The following is a 25,988-nucleotide window of genomic DNA, read 5'->3' as shown; positions in this document are numbered from 1 at the left end:
AAGATTGATGATGGTGAATATGCTCATATCTAGGCAAGTTCTCCTTTATTTAAAGGTAGAGGTAGAAATAATTTATAAGCTAATTAGAAATCAAGGAAGTGAAGCAATTAAAAATACACCTAACATTTATTCAAATCATCTGCAGTTTATTTTCAATTAGCAATAAAGAAAACATTAAGTAACCAAAAATCTGGCCAACATGATATGTTCCTATTGCCTATCCCTCACTAAGTAATAGGGTAAGACATAGAAATAGCTTTTTAAGGTATTGTAATATCTAGCATTCAAAAAAAAAAAAATCACAACATATAGTAGCAAAATTCAAGAACATTTTGTCCATTCAATTTTATCTAAAAACAAAAGACAAATTTGGTCAAATGCCTTTCAATTAGGACCCAATTACTTTAAAAAATAGAAGATAAGCCAAATCATTGATAATTTTGTATGTGATATCTTATCGAATAAAAATTAGAATAAAAGTGCCAAAATAATAATGTAAACAATTCTTATTTTAATGCAATTTATCACCTAAGATACTACAATTTGAAAATAAATAAATAATATTATTAATGGAACATAATATCTCCTTCTTCATTAAATTGAAATAAAAAATCTAATATCTTAGAAAGAATGTTCTGTTAAGACTCACTTTTCTTATGTTAACAATAATTTCTTGCACAATTCACATTAAACATAATTAGAATAAATTTTTTAAGGGAGAATTTTTCTAGCTAGAAGATTAAAAAAATCATAAGGACTATCTCACCGCTTTTAGTGCTAACAATATGGCACGGTGAACAACTTATCATGACTTGTAGGGGTGTCAAAAAAATGACCCTATCCGTCAACTTGATCTGAGCCTGATCCAAAACTTCGGGTCCATGTTGACTTATTTAATAAATGGGTCAATTTTGAGTCATGTATTTTTACTCATTTATTAAACGGATCAGATTCGAGTTGACCCTCCAACCTATTTGATAATTATTTTCTTAAATTCTTTTATAATTTTTTGTATTGTAAAATTGCTTTAAAAAATAATAAAAAAATTGTCTCAAACAAAATACTTTGTTTGGAACAGCTTCCATACTATTTCTTAAAGCACAAAACTTTAAGTTTCATTTGGGACAATCTTTTTTCTGCCTTCTAGAATAATTTTCTAATACAATTTTTTTAAAAAAAACAATGAAAATACCGTTTCCAAAAGTTATCCCAAACAAATCCTTAATAATCTGCTTATAAAGTTATTAAAACATATTTTCATCTAATTTGGGCAACTTACCCTTCAATTGATGAAAAAAGTTTGAAGTGGTGATTTGAATGGTTTTCAATACATGTGAGAAATGGGCAAACTCTTCCAATTTATATGCCATGAACATGTAAGACATCAATGTTTGTCACTTAGGTGGTGAAAAAGAGCTAGAAATAATTAGCATTGGATGGTTTATCACATAAGTGGTGATAAACCATATTGATTCTTCATATATGAATCATAATAAAGTCAGGGAACAATAGGGTAGACTCATAAAATATCCTCATTAAAGTTTAGCTTAGGAGATGATCAAGTTGTGATAAATTAGGACTCAATCATGAGTGAAAAAGATAAGAAAAAGGTGGAGATTTAAGTTTCTCTAGATGAACAATTCACAGTAAGCTAACTTCAACCTTCCAACTGATTTTAGTACAAAATGAACTCAAAACAAGAGACAAACCTCCTTCTACTATATCAATAAGTGAGACACAACAATAACAATAAATAGAAACCATTAAAGAAAGTAAATCACTCAACACTCCTGAAGATAGCAAAGCAAAAAGGAAATTGACTTATGTAACATGAAAGAAACCATGATAAACTGATTATTTTCAGAGTCAAATAGCTGCATCAGTTCTGACCTTGTCCGAGCCACATTGATCATCATCGCCGCCGCTCTCGCTCTCAATAGGGGCTTGAGGAACAGTGGCTGAGCCGGAGCTCACCTGCTGGTCACTTGTTGTCAAGCTTGCAAGTCTGTTCTGCTTCAGATAATTCTCAAGTGGAAGACTAGCTACCTGAAGAAGGCTCATCATGCTCATCTGTGGCAAAGAGGGTGAGTCAGTAACTCGCTGCTCTGCATCACGTTGAGGTTGGCAGTTCAAGTCTATATGTCCCTCGAGAAGGTCGCCTTCTCTTTCCTTTAAGGAGCTACTGGTACCTTCGAGTTCTTCCCGGCTGCCCCAAGATTGTTTCTTGTTCACCTCAGCTTCCTCGCGCTCGGACTGCCGTTTCTTCTTCCTCATCATGAGGGTCTTGAATCGGCGCTTCACTGTCATGCAAACATTACAAGTGCAGGAAGGGCTGTGCTTCGGGCCCTTCCCACTGGGCGGCTGGATGCACACAATACAGGTGCAGCCAGGGCGATGACGGGGATGCCTTGTGGTTGCTGCAGCTGAGGGAGAAGCTTGGTTGCCTGCTTCTCCCTGCGCCACCGCGGTGGCCAAGGCATCAAGGCCAGTTGATTCAGCCTCTGATGGAGATTGTTTTGAACTTGTGATACGTTGTCTTTTTAGCTCTGCAGAATTTTTTTTAAGGTTAAAAGCCAGACTCCCGTCTTAAATGAAAAAAGAAAAGCTATGAGAAATTAAAATCTGGGGGGTCAAAATGGCCACAGGATGAATGGAAAGCTTGTTACTTATGAGACTACTAGCAAGCAATGAGCCCAAACAATGGCTAGTTAAAAATCAAGATGTCACACGTCAATCACAATTTTTGCCATAGAGGGCATGATTATGACAATAATTTAATCTTAGATAACTTAGTTTGGAATAGTTTAGCAATAATCTAAAATCCAGAAACAACCGTGAAGCTCCAAAACAAAGCAGAGCATATTCTAATATTTATAGACAATCACAACTGGAGATGCTTGTAACCAAAATTTAATGAAAAAGGGTTTTTTTTTTCTTTTCAAAAAAACCTAGAAATATATCCCAAATATTTAGTAATTGAAAATAAGACCAAAGGCCAACTAAAAATAAGTAGGAACCATGCTAGTTCCAGATAAATAGGGAGCAAAACCATTTACAGATCAAATTCTCTGCAATGAATCGGTGAATATTTAGTTTTTAAAGATCACAAGCCGGATTCAAATCTGTGACTCAGACCATGAGAATCAGAGAGCATACTACTTGAGCTAGAGCTCATAGGGTTTCAAAACAATAGGATTAATTTTCAAAATGTTTATAAATGCAAGCATTTGCGTGAATTTCAGCCTTCAAAATTTTTATCTGCATTGTTACACGCTCAGCTAGGTATGGTAAAAAAGCATAGCTGTGCTCACTTTTAAGTTTTAAATAGTTATAATGGTGTTGAATCATAGATAACTAACATTAATGAGCCTACAATTAGGCTAATCGTACCATTTCTGCCTGTTAACAACATTCAACAACTAAATTCTTATTATAGCTAAATTTATACAATTCTTTCCTCTTAACATGCCATTGGCCCATTACTGAGCATAGGTAAATTTTCGCAGTACTTATTGAGTAACAAGATGTGCACCATAAAATTGATGGCGAAAATGTCTATATGCCTCATCCATTAACGCAACTGGAGATTGTAGGAGCTTCATTTCGTTCAAAACCACAACAGTAAATAACAACCCTTGTGTCAGTTGATATAATGCAAAAGATAAATTACTAACCTGCATGCTGCCTAAGGAGATCTTGCACCTCCCTTGCAGTCAGTTCATCTGGAACAGCGCATGAAGACCTATAGAATTTTCATTAACATCATGAGAGAAATTAAATGCCCTAGTGTATTACCTCTTAAAATTACACTTCATACACACAAACGAAAAGTTTCATGACATCCTTAAATTCTTTGCATTTCATTCTTTTGAGAGTGGTAGAAAAAGTAGATACTTAAATTGAGCCAATATTTAGGTACTTGTATAATGAGGAGAAGTCAAGCAATGTATCACAATTCTGTGGCACAGGACATGAAGATATATAGAAGCATACATAGATATAGTTCGAGAAAAAAAAAGATACCTTATAAAAAGCTCATATCATGAGACAAATGAAATTTCCCCATAGAAATTCTATTACAGTTTGTAAGTTCGTTTGAGCAACTTGTTAAAAAGGCAGGCTATTTAAACATTTGTACATAACGAAGAACCCTCAAGCGACATGACATTTTTGACCACCTCTCAATCTCTTCTTCTAAAATGAACCCTGAACTGGGAAATAGAAACATATTCAGAGCCGTTGGATATTTTTTAGTAGCTATATGAAATTAAGGTTGACAATACACCTAATTCCATCCATTAATCAGTGCTGGAAATCATCCACTCCAACTAATGATGACCCAAAGCATTGTTTAAAATTGCGCAATAAGAGGCTCGCCTATGCGTAATTCTAGTGAAAAACACCTCGAGGCTTACGCCTCTAGCTTTTTTATAAGGCTTGCACCTCAGCTTGGCTGAGGCCCGCCTTGAGGCACACCTTACCTAGTTACCTCACTAGTTTGAGGCTTATGCCCCACTCTATTTGTATATATTTTTTGTTAAAACAAATATAAATTACGCCTTAATGCACATTTGAGCACAACAACTTCATCTTGATTGCCTCTACCTCCAGCTAGCGGCCTTCGCCTCAGCCAACACTATCATAGCCATCACCGATAATTACTTAGAAGTTGCACACCACTCTAAAAATTTTGGAGCATTAATCTCATGTTTATGTTGATAAAAATATTTCTAAAAGAAGAATATGATTGAAATAAATTAAAAAGAAGCATATTGGGAGGCATTCGACTCTACCGAATGAGGCAGAGGATAGACTAATTTGTTATGGCGATAACTCAGATAAAGATAACATCAGTGATGCCAGTGCAAATTATTCCTAAGTTGTTGCCAACTATTTCAGCTTTCATTAGAAATTAAATGTAAATGAGTAGAGAATTAAGAAATAAGAAATTTGAAGTTGAACTTAATGTTATCTGATATTTTTAGGCAATTTTTATATTTAATATTGTTTTCTCTTTTAATATTTGGATTTTAATTCTATTTCACGCAATTTATCACCTGTCACTTTATATCTTGTGTAATTTTTTATTTCATATTTATGTCAATTTGTTAATTCATAATTCAATAAGTTAATATGTCATCATTTAACATATTATTTAGATATTATATAAAAAACTAATTTTGAGATTTATTATCACTTCACGTAATTTTTTTATTTTGAGGCTTACGCCTCAAAATGCCTTGAGGCTTACTCCTTGCCTCATGAACAAAAAATGCTTCAATACCCAATTGCGCAATTTTAAACATTGACCCAAACTACTCTACCATTACAAGAATAGCTATGGTAGCCACCTTCTCTGCAAATGGGTATCCAACACACGATGCCAACAACACAAACAGCCGGCTGTTGATGCATACCAAAAGTTGTCATCTAAAATGAACTCAGGGCAAAGTTGCCCTTCCATTAGAAGAGATATTTCCTATACTAGTATTTATATATCATTTGTTCTGTTTTACTGTACAATTTACATTTCCTCATAATTTGACTTTTTATAATGCTGTGAAGTTTTATTCAATTCAACATGATATCAACGCTGATGTCTTGCGGCAATTATTTCTACTGCTACGTCTTTCCACTGTTTAAGTTATATCCCTCTTTCAATACTTCGTTCACTGGAAATCATTTTATGGCACACTCACCTTCTTCCTTCGTGCACTAAACCTGCTACTTCATTTTATGCCAATCTTACATATTGGTCAAATATCCCCTAACCTTCAATACACTAGCTTGATGTTGATTGACAAAACCTTGCTGCTGCTCTTATTTTCTACAATATCATCTTCTATTCTCCCTATGGGCTCCGAAAATTCAGCCCCGGCCTCCGCCCGCTGTTGCGTTTCTTCGGGGGGGGGGGGGGGGGAGTTTTAATGAATTTAAGTTCAAGGTTAAATTTTGGTAAGGCATATGGGTTTGTAGATAAGACACTACCCAAAGATTTCGCCCTCATTTTGCGACTTTAAGATCTGAGTTCTGGTTTCCTATAAGCGCAAGCCCCTATAGTTAATTACCCCTGCTAATAACAAGAGAAAACTCTTGATTAAGGATAGTCATCAATAAGATACGTAGAGATACGTGTTATCTGACATATAAAAGCAACATGGATTTGAATTTCGGAATTTGAAAAGTTTAATATTTAAATTGGAAAATTCACCATCTTGCACTTAAAGCGGATGGTGGGGGAATGGATGATGGACCCGATCAAGATCTCATGGTTCCGTCGTCCCAGGCCATCGTGGTCCCTAGTCTACTTAGTCAGAGGAGTTAGTCGACCCAACCTAACAGAAGGATCCTTGTTGGCATCCATGGGTTGCTTCGTCCAAGGAGACCTTGTAGACCTGGGTGAATGTTTGTCTAAGGGGACAAATTTGAATCCACGTTAACTAACAGAGGGCTTTGTGCCCTATCGATCATATCCCATTGATTCATATCTGAAGAATTTGATGTCATCAAAGAACGCATTGGCTCTGGTCATAACTGGTATTTTGTGGTGCCATTGGCGGCAAAAACACTCAGTTCATAGGGCCCCGAGTCATAACTGTTTATCCTACGGTGCCATTTGGCTGCAAAGCCACTAGTTAGAGGACACGTACCACATCCTTACTAGCAGGAGATTGTTTCAAAATGGATCTTAATGATATTTTCGACTAGGCATTAGTTCAATTTAAGCTGAAGTAGTTTTCAATTTATCCACCTCAGCAAACTATTGCGGATGATAGATGAATTTTGCTTTAAATGTTGATGGATCTATTTCAATTTTAAATATTTTTGGATTTTGGGATTTCTGGTATTTTGGATTTTTGGGAGTTTTGATGAGCATTTACGTGGCATTTTGAAAGTTTGAAATTAACCCCTTCGATTGAGATTTTTGTTCAACACGGCCATCATCGGGGTGACCTTGAGTCACTTAAAATATTTGAATTTTATTGAAGTTTAAGAGCATTTTGAAATATTTAAAATTAACTCATCCGGTTGAGATCTGCATTCAACACGGCCATCATCAGGGTGTATGGGGTTATTTTATTGACTAAAAAACATTGTTGACTTTGTCGGGCTATCGACAGATGATCGGGTTTTATAGGCTTTAAGCCTTTGTTAATGAATTCTCATTTTTATAGGCCTTAAAGGCCTAATATGAATGTATTAAGATAAATATATCAGTCGCCACAACCATATATTTTTTTTTGATAGTTTGAACCCTATCGACTCCTATTGATCCGCATAAAAGGAACGGGTTCAAACTTGAATTTACTTATTGACCCGCGCAGCATCCTTAGACGTCACATGTGTTCCTACAACACGCTTGTTGGGACCCATGCGGGTGTTTGGGGGCATTTTATAATTATTTGTTGAACCTTGTCGATTCTTATTTACCATGCTTAGGATCTATTGACCCGTGAAGCTTCCCTAGACGTCACATGTATCCCTATAACTGCTCGCCGGGGTCCATGCGGGTGTATGATTGTACTTGCCCCCTTTTTTGTACGTATATGTATACATATTATAATGCATGTGGGGGAAAATTCTTGTTATATTTGTAAACGTCTTTTGTCCGCTTGCATGGATGTTGTGGATCCAGTGGCATAATATAGCAACTTCTGGATTGAGTTGTTTACTGCTTTGTACAGGTAAACTGTCACGCACTACTTATTGCTTTCTGCAAATGGATTGTAGTGCACCAACGAATCTCCTGCTTCTGCTTGTGGGAGTCTACATTTGTTGCATGTCATTTGTCTTTACTTACAAATGATCAACATATTTGATTGACATTGTATAAGAGTTGACTACAAGGATGATGTAGCATCTATTATCTTCTACTACACAACTTATAGGTGCTTGTATATGTTCTTGACTTCTTTATGTATTATTGATTGGTGAACTGCCACATCTACTTGCATGTCTTCTAATGCTCGTAAGATTTATTGCTTGCATATTTTTTCGGGGTCAAATTATACATCCCCTCCTATTTCATTGCTTTCAAGATTGAATATGGTTTCTTATGTTCTAATGTTGATGGTAGAAGTGTTGTAAGGCAGCTGGTTCATCTGCTAAATGTCCTTCATATCTTGCTCACGAACATGTCGTATCATTTGTGGAATGACATTATATGTTTGTAGGGATGACTTAGCACATTCACTTTGTATATTAACACTCTCTGTTGAATGGATTGCATTCATCAATAATCTCCCCATGTATGTTGATTGAAAACTTGCAACATTCGCCTGTGCGTCGTTTAATACTTGTGGTGGCCGTCGTTTGTATCTACGAGATATCTGATGTTGGCTGTAGAGGAGCTATTGATTTCACACCTTAGCCATTGATATAACTCATAAGTGAGCTAATGTGTTTATTATATTTCTTGTAAAGAAATTATATCCCTCTATCTTGTTTATGAGTATATCCCTCATGAACAATTCATTCTGAGTTCATTATGATTGCTCAAATAAGCTTTATGCCAAAGCTTGTAATGACTTCATGTGTGAATCTTTGCTTGCATGAATGAGATTCAGATGGATAACTCTCTTTGATAAGCATTTGCAACTCCTAATAGAATGATAATTCCTTAATCCTTATTGAGAGCTTATTGTTATGATCCAAACTCAAGTTTCATTATAGTTCAAGATCCAAGTACAAGTTCAAGTTCTTGTCCACTGTGCTTGATTCAAATCTAAGTCCAAGTCAATTTTAAGTTCACTTCATTGTTTAATGTCCTCACTTGAGTTCAAGTTGTAGCATACTCTCTTGTAATTTTCATTTAGGTTCAAATTGAGTTAAAGTTATGTCCATTTGCTTGAATATGAGTCCGAGTCGAAGTTCAAGTTGTCCAAACTCAAGTCCTTTGCATGAGTTCAAATTCAAATCAGATTTGAGTCCTTGTTCAATTCAAATTCTTGTGATTTATTTAAGTTTGTATTCATTTAGATTTGAGTTTATTGTATCAAAGTTCACAAGTCCGAGTCCACTGTTGTCCCTTTGAGTTTAATCAAGTCCAAGTACGATCTGATGTTCACCCGAAATTTCGGCAACCTCCCGGTGTCTTCACCGTTTAAAGGAAACTACGAGAAACTGGACCTTCCCACCACGCATAATAAAAACGTATATGATAGGTATCCATAGACATCGTGACCGTGATCTTCATTCCCACCACGCGTAATAAAGACGCATGGAGTCTTCGAGGGTACCTGTTTTAAGAAGACAACTTAATAATGAGAACAAGTAAACCATGATTATTATAATTATTAGCTTTGAAAAGTAAAATGAATAATTTTTTATGGAATATCTTTGTTATAGTGGCTCTTCAATTGCTTTGAGAGATTATATGTTAATGTGATCATTGAAAAGAATGGAATTAATTTCATCCTACTTTTAGTTCTCACCTCGTTAAGTTGAGCATCCGGGCTTGGTCGTGACAAAAGTGATATTAGAGACCAATTAAGCTATGAATCATACTGAAAGCCATTAAGATAAAGGATGACTATTGATGATTTAATATAAATTGAACTATTTTATTGAAAACAGGAACCAAAATGGTCCTGAAGAAGAGGAGAAAGTGGAAAGGTCAGTGCCTAATGTTAATGTTAACCCTGAAGCATTGACACAAATGATGACAACTATGACTTAGTTGATTTAAGACTCAAGGAATCAACCATCAGGAAGTAGCAGCGGTGCTGGAATGCCTATGGATAAATATCTCAAACTGTTTCAAGATATGAGAACAGTATTATTTAAGGGCGTAAAGGGATCAATTGAGGCTGAAAACTGGTTACTAAGGATTGAGAAGATTTTAGAAGGAATGTTCTGTCCAGAGGAGAGGAAAGTTTCCTTGACAACCTTTGCTCTTGATGAAGAAACAGAAAGGTGATGGAGAGGTCAACATAAAAACAAAACTAGAGAAATTCATGATATACAAATTAAATGGGATAATTTTATGAATGTTTAGAGATTGGTTAGTGCCTCCTTCTGCAAGGAGCTAGATGCAGGATAAATTTATTAGACTAGTGCAGGGAGATAAATCAATAATGCAGTATAAAGTTGAATTTACAACATTATCCATATATGCTCCTCAATTAATACATTCTGGAGAATATTAGTATCACCGATTCTTATCTGGATTAAATGATGTAATTAGCCAGCCTCTTGTTCCACTTGGAATTGAAGATTACTCAGCATTGGTGGAAAGAGCTAGGAGAGTAGAATTGGATTTGCAAAATACTCAAAGGAGATATGACTTTTAAAATAGAAAAAGTGGTGAGGTTATGGGAACTTCTTAGGATTCACATAACAAACTCCTTTCACAGGCTGGGAAGTTTAATTGGAAGAAGACTAAGTCTAGTAGCAGTAACAGTTCACGTGTGTACAGTCGTAATAAATGTGGAAGGCAACATAAACGAGATTGTTTATCTGGTACAAATACTTGCTTCTAGTGTCATCAACCAGATCACATAGCTAAAAACTATCCTACTTAGGGGCCAAGATCAGCAGGAGAGTTAAGGATAAACACTGGATCTCAGAAAAATGTTGGAAGATCAAGAACAATAGAATCAACTGCTTCTACTGTAGGACCAAGCCAAGGCCGACAGAATACTCTGCCTAGAGTATATGCACTGACTCAGAAGGATGCTAAGGATTCATCTGAAGCGATTATATGTGATAAAAATAAAAAAAAATGAATAAATGTGTATTATTGATGTAGGCAAGAGGGGTCAAACTATTTTGGATTGTAATTTTGGGCTGATTTATTTGTATTTACTAAAGTTAGCTCATTGATATTGAGCTGCTTCTTTCAGCTCATAAATTGGATTAAATGAGGTTCTTTTCCCCTTCCCTTGGCCCTTCGATTTCCCCCTCCTGGTTCCTTTTCTCGTGGTTGGTTCCTTCTCCCTTTGGTTGTCTGTTTTGGTTCCCCTGGCTGCCTATTCTGGTTTCCCTTGTGGTCGCCCGTTCCTCCCCCCTTGGCTGCCTGTTTCGGTTTTCTATGTAGTTGTTCGAGTGCTGTTTCTAGACAACTGCTAGCCTTCTATTTTCCCTATTCTAATTGGCTCGGGTGGAGGTGGATTCGGGCTGTTTAACTATCCCATTTTCTCCTATAAATATAACGTGTTTTGTAGTAGAAAAAGAGAGTTATGTGAGTAATTTTTGGAAGCCAAAACTTGCGGGTTTTCTTGGGAAAGCTTGCGAGCTTGTTCCATCCCTTCTCCTTCTTCTAGGAAAGCTTGCGAGTTTGTCCTCTCCTTCGTCTCGGCTTCTTACCTCTTTCTTTTCTCCGCAAGTTCGACGTCATCTGTATTTTTCTTCTCGACGAATGAAAGCAAGTTTAGGATTTTATTTCATAAGTTTGTAATGTCATGTTATGTTTAAAAGTTTATGAAGTGTCGTTTATCCTTTTATTTCAAGTTATAAGGAGTATCTTTGTTTCTTTTTGTGACCAGGGGTTCTCCTACTTGTTTTGGGAAGTTTTGGTTGCATCAATTATGAAAACATTGTTAAAAGAATGATATATGTTTATGTTTTTTTTATATAATTTTTATAGGTGTGATAACGATTCAAGGAAAGCATGTACAAATTCTTTTTGATACAATAGCTTCACATTCCATCATTTTAGAGGCATTTGTAAAAACAGTTGGATTAAATGTTTATAAAGTATCTATAATTTTAGAAGTTTTGATGACAAATGGATCCATAATGAATAGTAATGGCATAAGTCAATTGATTTTAAAAATAAATAAAAGAGAGTTTGAAGCAACAGTAAATGTCATACCATTGAAAGAATTTGATATACTATTGGGAATGGATTGGTTATCAAATTATTTTATGATAATAGACTGCAATAAGAAAATTGTCAAATTTAATTTTTCTGGAGAAAGAATGTAAATTTTATGGAGATAGAGGAATTTCTTCGATGATCATCACTTACATGAAAGTTTCCAAATATGTATCCAAAGGATGTCAATACTTTCTTACTTAAGTAAAGGATACAAATAAGAAAGTTAAAGAGTTGAAAGATATACTTGTAATCAAAGAATATCCAAATATATTTTAAGAAGATTTGCCAAGATTACCACCAAAAAAAGAAATAGATTTTACTATTAAGTTGATACCAGGTTCAGAACCAATGGCAATGGTACCTTATAGAATGGCAATTAAAGAATTACAAGAGCTAAAAAGTCAATTACAGGATTTGCTAGATAAAGAATTTATAAGGCCAAGTTCCTCACCATGGGGAGCTCCAGAATTATCTATAAAGAAAAAAATAGGAGCTCCAAAATGTGCATAGATTACATGGAACTGAATAAACTTACTGCTAAGAACAAATATCCTTTTGCCAAGAATTGATGATCTTTTTGATCAACTAGGAGCGACAGTTTTCTCAAAAATTGATTTGCGTTCTGGATACCATCAGCTACGTATTAAGGAGGAAGATATAACAAAGAAAACTTTCAGAGCTAAATATGATCACTATGAGTTTGTGGTAATGTCATTTAGAGCGACAAATGCACCAGCTGTATTTATGGATTTGATGAACAAATTTTTTAGGACATTCCTGGATATTTTTGTAATTGTGTTTGTGGATGATATCTTGATTTATTCAAGAGATAAAGAGAGTCATTACAGTCATCTGCAGGCAATGTTGCAAACACTTAAGGAGAATAAGTTATATGCTAAATTTTTAAAGTGTGAATTTTGGTTGAACAGCGTGAATTTCTTTGAGCATGTGATTAGTAATAAAAGAATTTCCATTGATAAGAATAAAATTCAAGTTATTGTTGAATGGACATGGCCAACAACAATTTCAAATGTGAGTTTTTTAGGTCTTGTTGGTTATTATAGGAGGTTTGTAGAAGAATTTTCTCATATTACAATGTCGTTATCCAGATTAACTCAAAAAGCAGCAAAATTTGAATGGAATAATCAATGTGAATGAGCTTTCTAGAAGTTAAAGAATTGTTTAATGATTGCCCCAATTTTAACAATTCCATCAGGTTCAAAAGGATTCCAAATTTTTTGTGATGCTTTATTAAGGGGACTTTGATGTGTATTGATGTAGTATGGTAGAGTGTTGGCATATGTTTCAAGAAAACTGAAAATTCATGAGAAAAAACTATCCAACTCATGATTTGAAATTAGCTGATGTGGTATTTGCACTCAAATACATTTTCAATAAAAAATAATTTAATTTGAGATATAGAAGGTAGTTATAGCTCATTAAGATTATGACTTGGACATACAATATCATCCTGGAAAGGCAAATGTGATTACAGATGCACTTAGCTGAAAACTCTTGAAAATGCAAATTGGTTAATCACTGAGCATGAATAGATAATTAAAGACATGAAAAGACTAAAGCTTTCAGTGGTCAATCTGAAAAATACAAAAGATATGATTTTGAATCAGCTTGTGACCAATCTACTTTGAAGGATAGAGTGCTCAATTCATTAACTCAAGATGAAAATTTTCAAGACATTATAAGAAAAGTGCAAGCAAGGTAGTTAGAGAACTTTGTAATTGATGGAGAATGATAACTAAAGTATAAAGGCATAATATGTATTCCAAATGTTAGAAATTTAAGAGAAGATATATTGTAGGAAGCTCACCTCTCAACTTATAAAATTCACTCAGGCAATATAAAGATGTATCAAGAACTGAGAGAATTATTTTGATGGCCACGATTAAAAAGGAATATTACATAATTTATGGCAAAATATATGCCCTGTTAGATGATTAAAGCAGAACATCAAAAGCCAAGTGGTCAACTCAACCCGTACCTATACATGAGTGAAAATTGGAATACATTGCAATAGATTTTGTAATTGGATTACCCAGGTCAAGACAGAGTCGATATGCAATATAGGTTGTTATTGACAGATTAACCAAGGCAGCTCATTTCCTACTAATTAAGCAGACAAATCTAATGAAAAAGTTTGCCAAAATATATTTATGAATGAAATTATGAGATTTCATGAAATTCCAAAATCAATTGTTTCTAATAGAGATGTTTGATTCACTTCTAAATTGTGAAAGAAAATTTGAATACAATAACAGTTTTTAATCTAGTATTGGAATGGCACCTTACGAAGTTCTTATGGGAGAAATTGTAGAACACCCTTTTGTTGGGTAGAAACAGGTGAAAGAAAAATAAATGAAATTGAACTGGTAGATGATACTACTAGCAAAATCATATTGATCAGAGATAGAGTAAAGGCAGTTCAAGATAGGCAACGAAAATATTATGATGCAAAGCACAGACCAGTTGAGTTTGAAGTAGGAGAATTTGTTGTTTTAAAAGTTAATCCAATAAAAGGTGTTCAACAGTTTGGAAAGAAAGGAAAATTGAGCCCAAAATTCATAGGTCCATATGAAATCATTGAAAGGATTGAAAAAATAGCTTATAGAGTGGATCTACTAGTTACATATGTAAGGAATTCATAATGTGTTTCATATATCAGTACTTCAGAAGTATGTACCAGATGAGTTAAAGAGAATCCAATCCAAATCAATTGACTTATAGCCTAATTTAAAATATGTTGAGGAACCTGAAAGAATACTGGAATATGATATAAAATAATTAAGAAATAAAGCAATACTTTTTGTGAAGATTTTATGAAAACATGGATTAGAAAGAGATGCCACCTTAGAGAAAGAAGCAGAAATGAAAAGAAAATATCCCCATTTATTCAATTAAAGTATGTTTTCTTTTACATGATTTAATTTTGAGGACAAAATTTTTATAAGAAAGGGAGATTGTTATAACTGATTTATCCGACCGATTCAATTGAACCTGTCGGCACCCCCTCTTAATCTCGCGAACAGGAGCAGGTAAAATAGAATGGCGGAATGATAGAGAGCGGATGGTTCTTGCGCAAGAGCGTGCGATGAGTTCCATTTTTTTCCAATTTTAACAAACGATTGCCTTCAAGGATAATAATTAATGACTCATTATCATTCCTACCGTTTAAAAAGTGATAAATTTAGAAGAAATTTCAACGAACAAGAGAAATGATCGAGAGAAAGAGGGAAAAAGGTTTGTTGGTTTTTCTTTCCATTTTTTTAATAAATTGTGACCTTTTAATTCATCTAAAGCAAAGGATGATTTCTTAAAACAATTTGGAAGCAAGGGGAAGAGATTTGAGAGGGAAAGAAGAAGGTTTTGGGATTTGAAAAGTCCCCCCATTGTAAGTAAAATTCCTTTCATACAAATTTTCTTAGATTTATTATTAAATCTTATTTTCATGAAAAATTTATATTGTTTAATTTTAAAAATGTAAGAATGGAAGAAAATAAGTTTTTTAGAGTTGATTCTTCAAGATTTCAAATAAAAAAAAAAGAGAAAACTATTGTGAGGTAATGTTATAAAAGGAATCAAATGTTTGATGAGGCATTCAAATTTGAATTTAATACTAATTCATTATTATGTTATTGTGAATAGTTCTTAATACAAGACGAAGATTGGAAGATGAAAATAAAATGGGTAAATTTATGTTACTTCATGATTATTTTTTATGTATGATCTTTTAAATATTTGATTTTTTGCATAAATTACAAATGTTAAAATTATAAATATTTCATAATAATAGTCTTCTGATTAATTGCATCCGTTATAAATGTTTGAAAGTTTCCTTAAAGTGAAAAATAATATTTTATATAAGATATGCAAATGTATATATAATGATTAAATGGAAAAAGAAATGGAAGATAGAAAATAAAAGGAAAGCCAAAAGATATATATGTATGGAAATAAAACAAATAAATATAATAAGGGAAAATGATATACATGCAAATTACAAGAGTTCACCCCCATATGGTACTGGCTGGGAAAGCAAAGTACTCGTGTGTTGGAGAATTTTTTGTATCCTCAAAAGGATTGCATATTTTATAATCGAGTACGACATAGAAATGATGATATATTATCCCGGAGAGTAAAAATACTATTTCCTTATGGACTCAATGATAAAATTTACAATTTGAAATAGAGATTCCCCCATTCAATGTTTGGTTGAATGGGGTTTATTTATTTCTAGGATACAGACGTTCCATAGGGGCAAGCCCCTATGGTTAATTATATCTCAAACTTTGGTTTGGGAAAACTTTTGATTAAACTAGTAGTTTTCTTATTTTGTGAGTCATTTAGATGTTGGCTAAAGTTTATTTTTTTTGAAATCCAAGAAAGTCTTGATTAAAGGTTTTGACTCTTAGGAATTTCAAGGAGGTGAAAAGAACAACTTAGAATTAGATTTGGAATGAGAGTCAAGAAAGGTGAAGTAGGAGCACTTGATTCTGAGGGAAACTCAGAGGTGCTCAAACTATCCTATGTTGAGCTTTATATTTTAGAAGTATAATTTTTGTTTAAGTTGACATTTTCATTAGAGAGTTGGGGCTTATATTTCAACAACACTTATTGAAGGGATTGCCCGAAGGGTGATGACTTATAGGGTGATTTGAAATCAACCAATACCTCGGACCCTAAAACTAAGGTGAGAACTACCAATAGGTAGTGTCTCGAACCTAAATCTAACGAGTGTAAAGAGGCTTACAAACCACACCTCACAAGAGGAATAGTCTGCCCGACCTCTGGATTTACTGTCCCGCCTGGAAGCGACTACCAGCTAAACCCTCCTAATCGTTTTTAAAATCATATATCTTGGTCTCGATGCAAATGTACAGTGGAAGGCTATTTTTATTTAGAAGGTAGGGCTTATAGCTTGGCTTTGGGGCTAAGATGCCTAATTATGATTGGTATGCAGATGCTGACTCACAAAAAAGAAATATTTTTATTACATAATCCTTAAGTAAAGGCTTTTCTAGATGCAACATACTTTTGGTCATGCATGATTATTTTAAATTTGGAAAACTTGACTTTTTGAAGGAAGCCATGCAATTTTCTTATTTAGAAAACATGAAGCCTAAATCTTTTTTTTTAGATTATTTACATGTTAAGAGGTAGAAAATTTATTTTATCCTAAGAGTCTACTGCAACTAAGTCCAGACCACACCCAAACAAAGCAATATAGAAAATCTAGGAAAAATACATGCTTTTCTAATGCGCACCGAGTAAACACATCAACACATGCTTGCATATAAATCAAAACAGAAGTGTAAATAGTGTCACAATTATTACAAACATGTTTGGCAGCTGAGTTGTCTACCATTATACAACCTAGTTAAATTTACAGACTCTACTTATGGGGTCTTCAAGTTTTTTTAAAAAAATCTTTGGGCTTGATCTCCAAAAAAAAGGTACATTCCTCCTATTCCACTCCTTTCTTTTGCTCCAAACCCCCACAAGTTTCACATCCTACTTCTATCAAATACATTTGAAAAATATAAAAGACTCAAATATGTAAAATAGAGTCAGATAGCAGTTTATATAATCATCACATTATATTCCCAAAATTGGCCTAGCACTTAGAGTGCTAAGTATCTGCTTCTACCCTATTGGCCATGCCTCTCTTAGGGGGTTTTAAGCAGCGTCTGCAAGGAAGCAACATTAGCATAATCATGACATTTACCCCCTTCTTGGACATGACCACTTGCACAGAAAAGCATTGTATATTTTTCTATACTAACCACTTAAGAGTAAGTGCCCACAACGCAGATAATCCAAAAGGCAATCACTCCACAACATCAATCACATGCGCACACAAAGAAAAATCCTAATCCTAGTATGCCTAAAGGGATTGTGCACCTAAGTGTGTGAGGCTTGTTGATGTAGGCAAGGGGGGGGGGGGCAAATCAAATCCTAATATTTGATTTTTGACTCCTCTAGCTCATTAATGTCTAGTGGAATTATAGCTCATTATGAGCTAATGATTAGTTATGAAATTTAATGTTTGGGAGCTAGATATGGTGAGTGGAACTTGTTCTTTCATATTCTTCTTAAGGTGGGGCTACTGCAGTTTGTCTCTTGGGCTGCTTTTGCATTAATTCCCACGGCTGGCTCAGGATTTATTTCCTGTGGTCCCTCCTTTTACCAATTTCTGCTGGTTCAGTTAATCTGCCCTCTTTGCTGTCGTGACTTCTTCCCCCTTTACCCGTGAAGTGTCCCCTGGTTTCCTGTGCTGAAAGCGTGACATTAGGCTCTGTTTTTGGCTGGTTATGTGGCCTTGTTCTGCTTGGAAATGGCTGTGATTCTTGGGTATCATGCAAGGTGACTTTTGGCTTTTCATTTCTATTATTTTTATATGGGAATATGAAGAGTTTTTGGGACTATTTTTGGATAGTTTTTGGGCTATATTTTGGACAGAATTTGGACAGTTTTTGGGACTGTTTGGTAGCTGTTTTGGGAAGAATTCAAAGAGTTTCTACTGCAGTTTTTAGGTGGCTTTTGGCCTTCTATTTCCAGCTTTTAATTAATATTTAGTTCCCCTCTTATACTTATATATAGTAGATGTTTTGGGCTTTTTAAAAATGGTTATGTGAGTTATTTTTGGAATAGAAACCTGCGGGTTTGTTGTTTGGAAAAGCTTGCGAGCTTTGTCCAACTTCCCTCCTTCCTTCCCTCTTTGAGAAAGCTTGCGAGTTTGTCTCCACTTCGTCTTGGCTTCTAACCTCTTTCTTCTATCTGCAAGTTTACACCTCACATGTATCCTTCTTCTAATGGATGAAAGCAACTTTAGGTGTCTTTGTTTGAGTCGTTTGTTTGAGTCGTTTGTAAGAGTCAAAAGTTTGTAAGTCTTTATATGATATAAAAAGTTTGTTTTGTCTAATTTGTCTAGTTTTTGTGAGTTAATGTAAGTTTTTATTCTCTAGAAAGAGTTCTTTTTTGTGATAAAAAATTTGAGTCCCTCTCCCAAATTTTTGATTGCATCAAATTGGTATCAGAGCAAGTTAGAAAGTCCTAGGTTTTGGTTTGAGGTTTGTTAAGTCTTGTTTGTCAAAGTCAAGTCTTGTCGTGAGTCTTATTTTGAGTCTAAGTTTTTTAGGTTGAGTCTTTTAAAGTCTCTCTTTGAGTCTTTTTTGAGTCGTCAAAAAAAAAAGAAAAAAGACAAAAAGACAAGAGAAAACAAGCAAGAAGATTCAGAAGATCAAGGTTCGATGAACAGATGGATTCCGTCAGAATCAACAAATCCCTTGGAATACGAGCTATACAAACTACAATCATGGATGCATTTGTGTACAGAAAGATACATAAAGAAGAAGCAATGTTTGCAAGATAAATCCTGAAGAAATATGAAGCAAAGATTCAAGAGTTGGATGCTCAGTCTTCGCCTCCTCGGAAGAAAACAAGAACTAACTCATCGGGAGCTGAGTCTTCAAAAAGAAGAGAATGGTTATGTGAGTTATTTTTGGAATAGAAATATGCGGGTTTGTTGTTTGGAAAAACTTGCGAGCTTTGTCCAACTTCCCTCCTTCCTTCCCTCTTTGAGAAAGCTTGCGAGCTTATCTCCACTTCGTCTTGGCTTCTAACCTCTTTCTTCTATCCGAAAGTTTACACCTCACCTGTATCCTTCTTCTAATGGATGAAAGCAACTTTAGGTGTCTTTGTTTGAGTCGTTTATTTGAGTCGTTTGTAAGAGTTAAAAGTTTGTAAGTCTGTATATGATATAAAAAGTTTGTTTTGTCTAATTTGTCTAGTTTTTGTGAGTTCATGTAACCTCTCCCAAATTTTTGATTGCATCACTTGTGTGGTATGTCACACTAAGGGTCCTCTTAGAATTTGGATCTAAGGAAGAAATGTTTAACATGTGGCTTTTGAGCTCAATATTGGAGGAATTCTCCTCCTACCTTTTAGAGCTAGGAGAAGAGTGAATTCTTTTAACTTTGAGGCTAAAGAATGGAAAGAAAGAGAGTCCAACATATAGCTTTTGGGTCAAGTGTTGGAAGAGTTCTCCTTAGCTTTTGGAGCTAAGAAGAGAAAATAGGGATCTGACATTTAGCTTTTGGGCTAAATGTTGGAAAACTCCTTTTAGCTTTTGGAGCTAAAGAGAGGGGAAATCTCCTTCAACTTTGGAGTTGGAGGAGAAAAGAGAGAGTATGCAACTTATGGATTGCAAACTCATGAAAATCTTTGAACACTTTGATGTCCAAAAAGAGGATTGCACCCTTCCAACTTGAGTTTGGATGGGTGGAGAGAAATAGGACTTTGAATCCTATGTTTGGGATGAAATAACTTGTTTCTTTTGATTCAACAAGCAAGATACTTTGGAACAAGATTGAACAACTCAACATGGGTTGAGTGCAAGAGAGTTCCATACAACTTTTGAGTTATAGAAAGGATGGATTTCTCTAAGATTTTGGGTTTGCAAAGAAGATAGGAAGGTGCAACTTAGAGGTTGCAACTCATGAACACCCCTTTGAACATGTTCAAAGAGAGGGGTATGCTCTCCTAACTTGGGTTTAGGAGAGTAGAAGGGAAGAAGATAAGATGCAACTTGGGTTGCAAACTCTTAAAAGTTTTCTAAACATTTAGTCATTCGGAGAAGGAAATACACTCTTCTAATTTGAGTTAGAAGGGTGAGAGTATAAAGATGGATTTGGATGCTTTCCTACAATCTTGGCTTATAGGAAAGAGGAAAGAAAATACAACTTGAAGGTTGCAAAGTGGAAGATTTTCTTTGCACATTTGGTATTCAAAAAAGGGGGCATTCACCCATCCAATTCGAGTCAAGGGAATGAGAGAAATTCCTACAACTTTTGAGTTGTAGAAACGAGGGAAGGAACATGCAATTTGTGGTTGCAAATCCATAGATGTTCCTTGAATTTTTGATCTTCAAAGAGGAATGCACATTCTCATAATTTGGAATCTTAGGAGAATGTAATAGTTTCCTACAATTTTTTTGGATCGTAGGAAGGGGAGGATGAGTGATTTCCTACAACTTTAGAGTTATAAGAAGGGAAAAGTGAAGTGCAACTTGTAGGTTGCAAGTTAGAGGAATCCCTTTGAATATTTGGTGTTCAAAAGGGAATGGCACATATTCACTTAATTTAGGCCAAGTGAATGGGGAGGTTTTCTACACTTTTTGTTTGGTAGAAGAAGGAAATGATGTGTAACTTAGAGGTTACACATTCATGAGAGTTCATTAGGCTTTTGAGTGCCCAAAGAAAAGGATTCACTCGCCTAACATGAGTTAGGAGAATGAGGGGGATTAGATGTTCTCCTACAATTTTAAGTCGTAGGAGAAGGGGAATTAGGATTTGAATTCTAAAATCGAGAGATCATTCATTGGTTTTATGTTCCAATGAATAAATGGTTTGATAGATTTCCTACAACTTAAAGGTTGAAAGAAGGATAGCCTTAACTTGTTGATTTTGTACCAACAAGCAAGAGGGGGGAAGAACCTATGATTTAATCCTAAGGTTAAAGGACTCATGCAATGACATGTTTAAAGGCTTGATGAGCCTTAGAATATCTTGCATGGGAAGAGATTTGTTGGTTTCTTGTGTTCTAACAAATGGGATAGGAGAAACTTAGAATTTGCTTCTAAGTTCAAGAACGAAAGACATGATGTATTTTAGGATTTAGAGAAATCCATAACACAATGCATGACGAAGGTAGGTGATAGCTCCTAAGATAGACTAGGAGGCATGCAATGAGGTGTTTGAAGCTTTGAAGAGGCTTCAAAGGTCATGCATGAAAGGGAAAGAAAATTGTTTGTTGATTTTGTCTCAACAAACAAGATATGGGTGACTTAGAATTTGTTTCTAAGACTTAGAACCATGTAATGATATTGGTTGGAGCCTTTGGAGAATTCAAGTTATCACACATTAGGGAATGTGTGTTGGTTTTATGCTCCAACAAACAAGGTGGGAGAACTTGGAAGTTGGTTCCATGTTAGAAAGAATTCCAAATATCATTGCATAAGAGATGTAATTTGTAGTTTTTGAACTACAAATTGAGAAGGTCATCTACCTATATAGGTTAGACAAATGATATAGGCTATATTTAGAATCTTAAGCCTAAAGAGGAAATTCTTTCATTGATCTTTATATCTCAAATGAAAGAAAGAGGTAGCTTAGATTTTTTTTGGCTCTAAGCTACAAGATTTTCATATAATGATAAGTTGAAATTTTAGAGAATTCCAAATCATCATATGAGAGGAGAAATGTTCATTTGCTAATTTTGTGTTGTTAGCAAATGGAATGGGGACTTAGGATTTGTTTCCTACAATCTTCATGGTTCATGTAAGGGAACATTTGGAGCTTGGGAAGACTCCAAAGTGTCACACATGGAAGTAATATTTGTGGGTTAGAAGCTCCAACAAACAAAGTAGGAGAGCTTGAGAGTTCGATCTCAAGCCCAAGCAATCCACATGATGGACATTTGGAGCTTAGAGAGACTCCAAAATATCACATATGGAAGTGCATGCATTTGTTGATTTTTGTCTCAACAAAAGGGAGGTGACTTAGGATTTGTTCCTAAAAGTCTTGATGGTTGAAGTCAATGGGATATTTTGGGGGCCTAGAGGAAGCTCCAAAATGTCCCAAATAAAAGGGAAAGGACAAATGTTTATTGATTTTATATCAACAAACAAAATACCACGAACCTAGGATCTTGGACCTAAATCAAAATGTTTCATGCAATGAAGTGTTTGGAGCCTTAAGGTGCTCTAAACCATTATGCATGGGGAAGGGGAGACTTGATTGGAGAGTTCCCAATACATGAAACGATCTCTAAATCAATTTTGGCATGATTTGAGAAGTTGGATAGGGTGGACTTGCTCCTACGACCCTTTTTGGAAAGACAACACATGGGGTCATCTGAGAAACCTAAAGATATAGGGTAAAATCGTCATTGGAAACCCTATGGATAGGCTCTAGGAATTAGTTTACTAGAGTCTAAGGAAAACCTAGTGGTGAAGGCTTTCGATTGTCTTTTCGTGAGCTTCACCAAGTGCTAAGTTATGTGTTAATGCCCTTAACCCGTCAACTTACAAACTACACTAAACATGCCTAACAAACTCCAACATGTGATGGGATGTAATCTATAAGCTCCTTGAAACCATAGACCACTCCATCTTTGCTTTGCAAGCACCCATGAGTTTGGTGGACACATTTATGGTTTTGCAAATTGTAGGAGTACAAGGACCATAGCCATTAACATAAAGAGAATATTCAAAAGGCAATAACTCACATAAGCTCAATTTAGCATTAAAAAAAATGAAAGCGCATAAAAAAGAGAAATCTCGCTTTGTCTCTCTAAATTTAGAGAAGCCCAATGATGCTTCCAATCAATCTATTGGTTGTGGGATTTGAAACATGAACCAATGATGCTCATAAAAGATGCCACAACTTCATAAAAATAATTGGAATGCATATTTGAACATCCACTAAATTTAGAGAAAACGGTGGATGTTATGACGATGTAAACCTATCACGTGCATAAACTAATTTTGTCATAACATGCAAGTTTTAGGGATCTATTAACACATGCCACACTTAGCTAAGAAACTCCACGCTTCTACATTTCATTCGACATTGAATGAGCTGCTAAACCTATGGCTTGGTTGTAGGTAATGGCATTAAATATGACATGAATGTTATTCGCATGCAAAAATAGGGACATTGAGCACAAATTCAATGCCCCCTCGCCTTGCCGCCATCCTTTTAGCTCTCACATGAGAGCAAATCGTAAAAAATCACTTGATTTTCATGATTTAAACAAGTGGACAGCAAAGATAGGATTTCGGAAGACCAAAAGATTAAAGTTTCTAGGGACCTAAGGCTTTGGATCGTCAACCACATGTCATTGGCTAGGGAGCCTTAAGGTTTCTCCTAGGTTTCAACGTTATACCTCTCTCGGGTTATCCTAGCGCTCATATCCAAGTTTCGACTCTCTATCCAAGCTCCAAAGTCGCTATCCAAGCCGCTCCGAGAGTCGTCGCTGCTTTCCAAGGTTATTTGAAGGCTCCAAATCACTGTTTGGGAGGTTTTGAAGCCCTCCTTTGCTGTTTGGAAGCTTCAAACAGCTTCCAACTCACCCCGAGGTCGCCGGAAATGAAGAAGAAAGCGAGTAGAAGCGTTCTTTCGCAAGAAGTGCCACACCGGCCCAAATCTGGACAAAACCGGGGCTTTGTACTAAACCTGGAGGTCGGAGGCTTCAAGAGGTCCGGCGGGGTGAGTGAGGTAGAGCTCCTAGGAGGTCCGGCTGACTGTCCAGGTGGAGTCGGACTCAGGTTCCGAGCGGCCAGGAGGTCGCAAACAGGGGGAAAGCCGTGCGAACGGGGCTTCAGCGCCTGTATAGGTTTCGCCTGGAACCTCTGCTCTCTCTCGCTCGTGGCGAAGAAACGGAAATAGGAGGGGAGTCGAGCGATGGAGTCGCACGTGGGAGCACTGGTTCCGCCTCTCCCTAGCTTTCTCTCTCGCTCTCTTTCTGTCGGGACGGAAAACACCAGGGGAGCCAAATGAGGCTCCCCCTCTCTCTCGTTCTCCTTGAGGCGCACGAACTGAGCCCAACCGCTCGACACATCCCGTCTCGCTGCTGCCTCGTTGTGAGAAATGAGAACAAAATCCACTTGAGTCGATTTGCTGCCCAATTGATGTGAAATTGGGTGGGATTTCTGATCCAATCTCAGCCCTAGATCAAGAAATCTGATTTGGGAAATCAAATTAGCTATGACCTCATTAGTTAGGGCTAAAATTGAGCACAAATTGAACTCAATTAAACTGATTTGGGTCGGTTTGGGTCCGAGCAGGTCCGATCAAGTTAATTTCATGAAATTGAACTCGAATCAATGTCGAATTGCGTTGAATTGGCTCGATGATGCTCGACGGGGTTTGATTTAAATTGATTTGATATAAATTAAATTAATTTTGATTTAATTTAATTAAATTGGGGTTTAATTTGGACCGATTTTGGTTCGACGACATTCGATTGGGTTGATCGAGCCTAGTCGGGCTCGATCGGGGTCGGGTCGATACGAAAATATACGTCAACACCGTGCACGTAAAAAAGAAAAAGTTATGGAAAAGAAAAAAAGGAAATGAAAAAAGTTGTACCTTTGAGTACATTTAAACAGTTCTCTGCTCAAAATAAATGAGAAAAAAACACATGTTAAAGTAAACGTTATAAATGAATATAATAGATAATGTATAAAGGAATAAATAGAATATAATATAACATGTATAAATAAATGAATGTAATGAAATGAACTAAAGAAAGGAAATGTATTTCAATGTTAAATGAAGTGACATATATCAAAGGTTGTATGTATTGTAGTTTATGTAAGTTAATTATTTTAACAGTTATCCACTGAGTTTACTTAGTAAACTAATTCTATTAAATTATGTTCAGGTAAGTCCTCAAAGATTAGAAATTGCCAGATGAGAAGAATTTTTCTATAGAAGACGACTTAATAATGAGAGCAGGTAAACTATGATTCTTGTAATTATTAGCTTTGAAAAGTGAAATTAATAGATTTTTATGGAATATCTTCGTTATAATGTCTCTTCAGTTGCTTTGAGAGATTTTATGTTAATGTGATCATTGAAAAGAATAGAATTAATATCGTCCTACTTTTAGTTCCCGCCTCGCTAAGTCGAGCATCCGGGCTATATATATATATATATATCTAATATCAATGTTCAAATTTATTACAAACGGCTGCCCCATCCCCCATCTCCTGATCAAATTCATTCTACAACCGCCCAATTCAGCCAAGATGGAAAATATAACATATATATAGTAATAAAAAATTTTCCTAAACTAAATACCCATCAGTCTTTTTTTTCTTCCCATATCCTCACCCGTCTCTTGGATCTCTCTATTCACAAGCCCCCGCTCTACTCTCTGTTCGAGCATTGTTGCCTCGTTGCCTCTCCCCTCTATCACCTGTGTCGTGTAGCCCCAGTAACATCTCCATTTCTCTACTAGCATAGCAGAAGCAATCGCAACTCCATTCCACTCATCAACCGATCCCTCACCAAACGCTTCTTTCAAATCGAGCCACCACCAACCTCCAGATCTCACTCGTCCTCTCCTCCTACTCTGTTCGGTCTAC

At 35.6% G+C, this 25,988-nt stretch overlaps 1 protein-coding gene across 2 annotated transcripts in view; it reads right to left on the bottom strand.

The window, feature by feature from the left end:
- Window positions 1–1,600: 1,600 nt before the first annotated feature.
- The window catches only part of LOC110114940 (B3 domain-containing protein Os07g0679700), a 68,718-nt gene continuing 44,330 nt past the window's right edge, over window positions 1,601–25,988 (bottom strand). For both annotated transcript variants that reach the window (XM_020848005.2, XM_020848014.2), the window contains 2 exons: window positions 3,675–3,742; window positions 1,601–2,546 (listed from right to left, as the gene is read on the bottom strand). In XM_020848005.2, the coding sequence (XP_020703664.1) occupies window positions 1,867–2,546; window positions 3,675–3,742 (748 nt within the window). In that variant the 3' untranslated portion in view covers window positions 1,601–1,866. The remainder of the gene's footprint in view (window positions 2,547–3,674; window positions 3,743–25,988) is intronic.

The sequence above is a fragment of the Dendrobium catenatum genome, unplaced genomic scaffold (assembly GCF_001605985.2).
Source record: "Dendrobium catenatum unplaced genomic scaffold, ASM160598v2 fragScaff_scaffold_621, whole genome shotgun sequence".
Taxonomy (NCBI): Eukaryota; Viridiplantae; Streptophyta; class Magnoliopsida; order Asparagales; family Orchidaceae; genus Dendrobium; species Dendrobium catenatum.
Note: the sequence above shows the minus strand (reverse complement) of the source record. Positions and strands in the feature narration are given on the sequence as shown.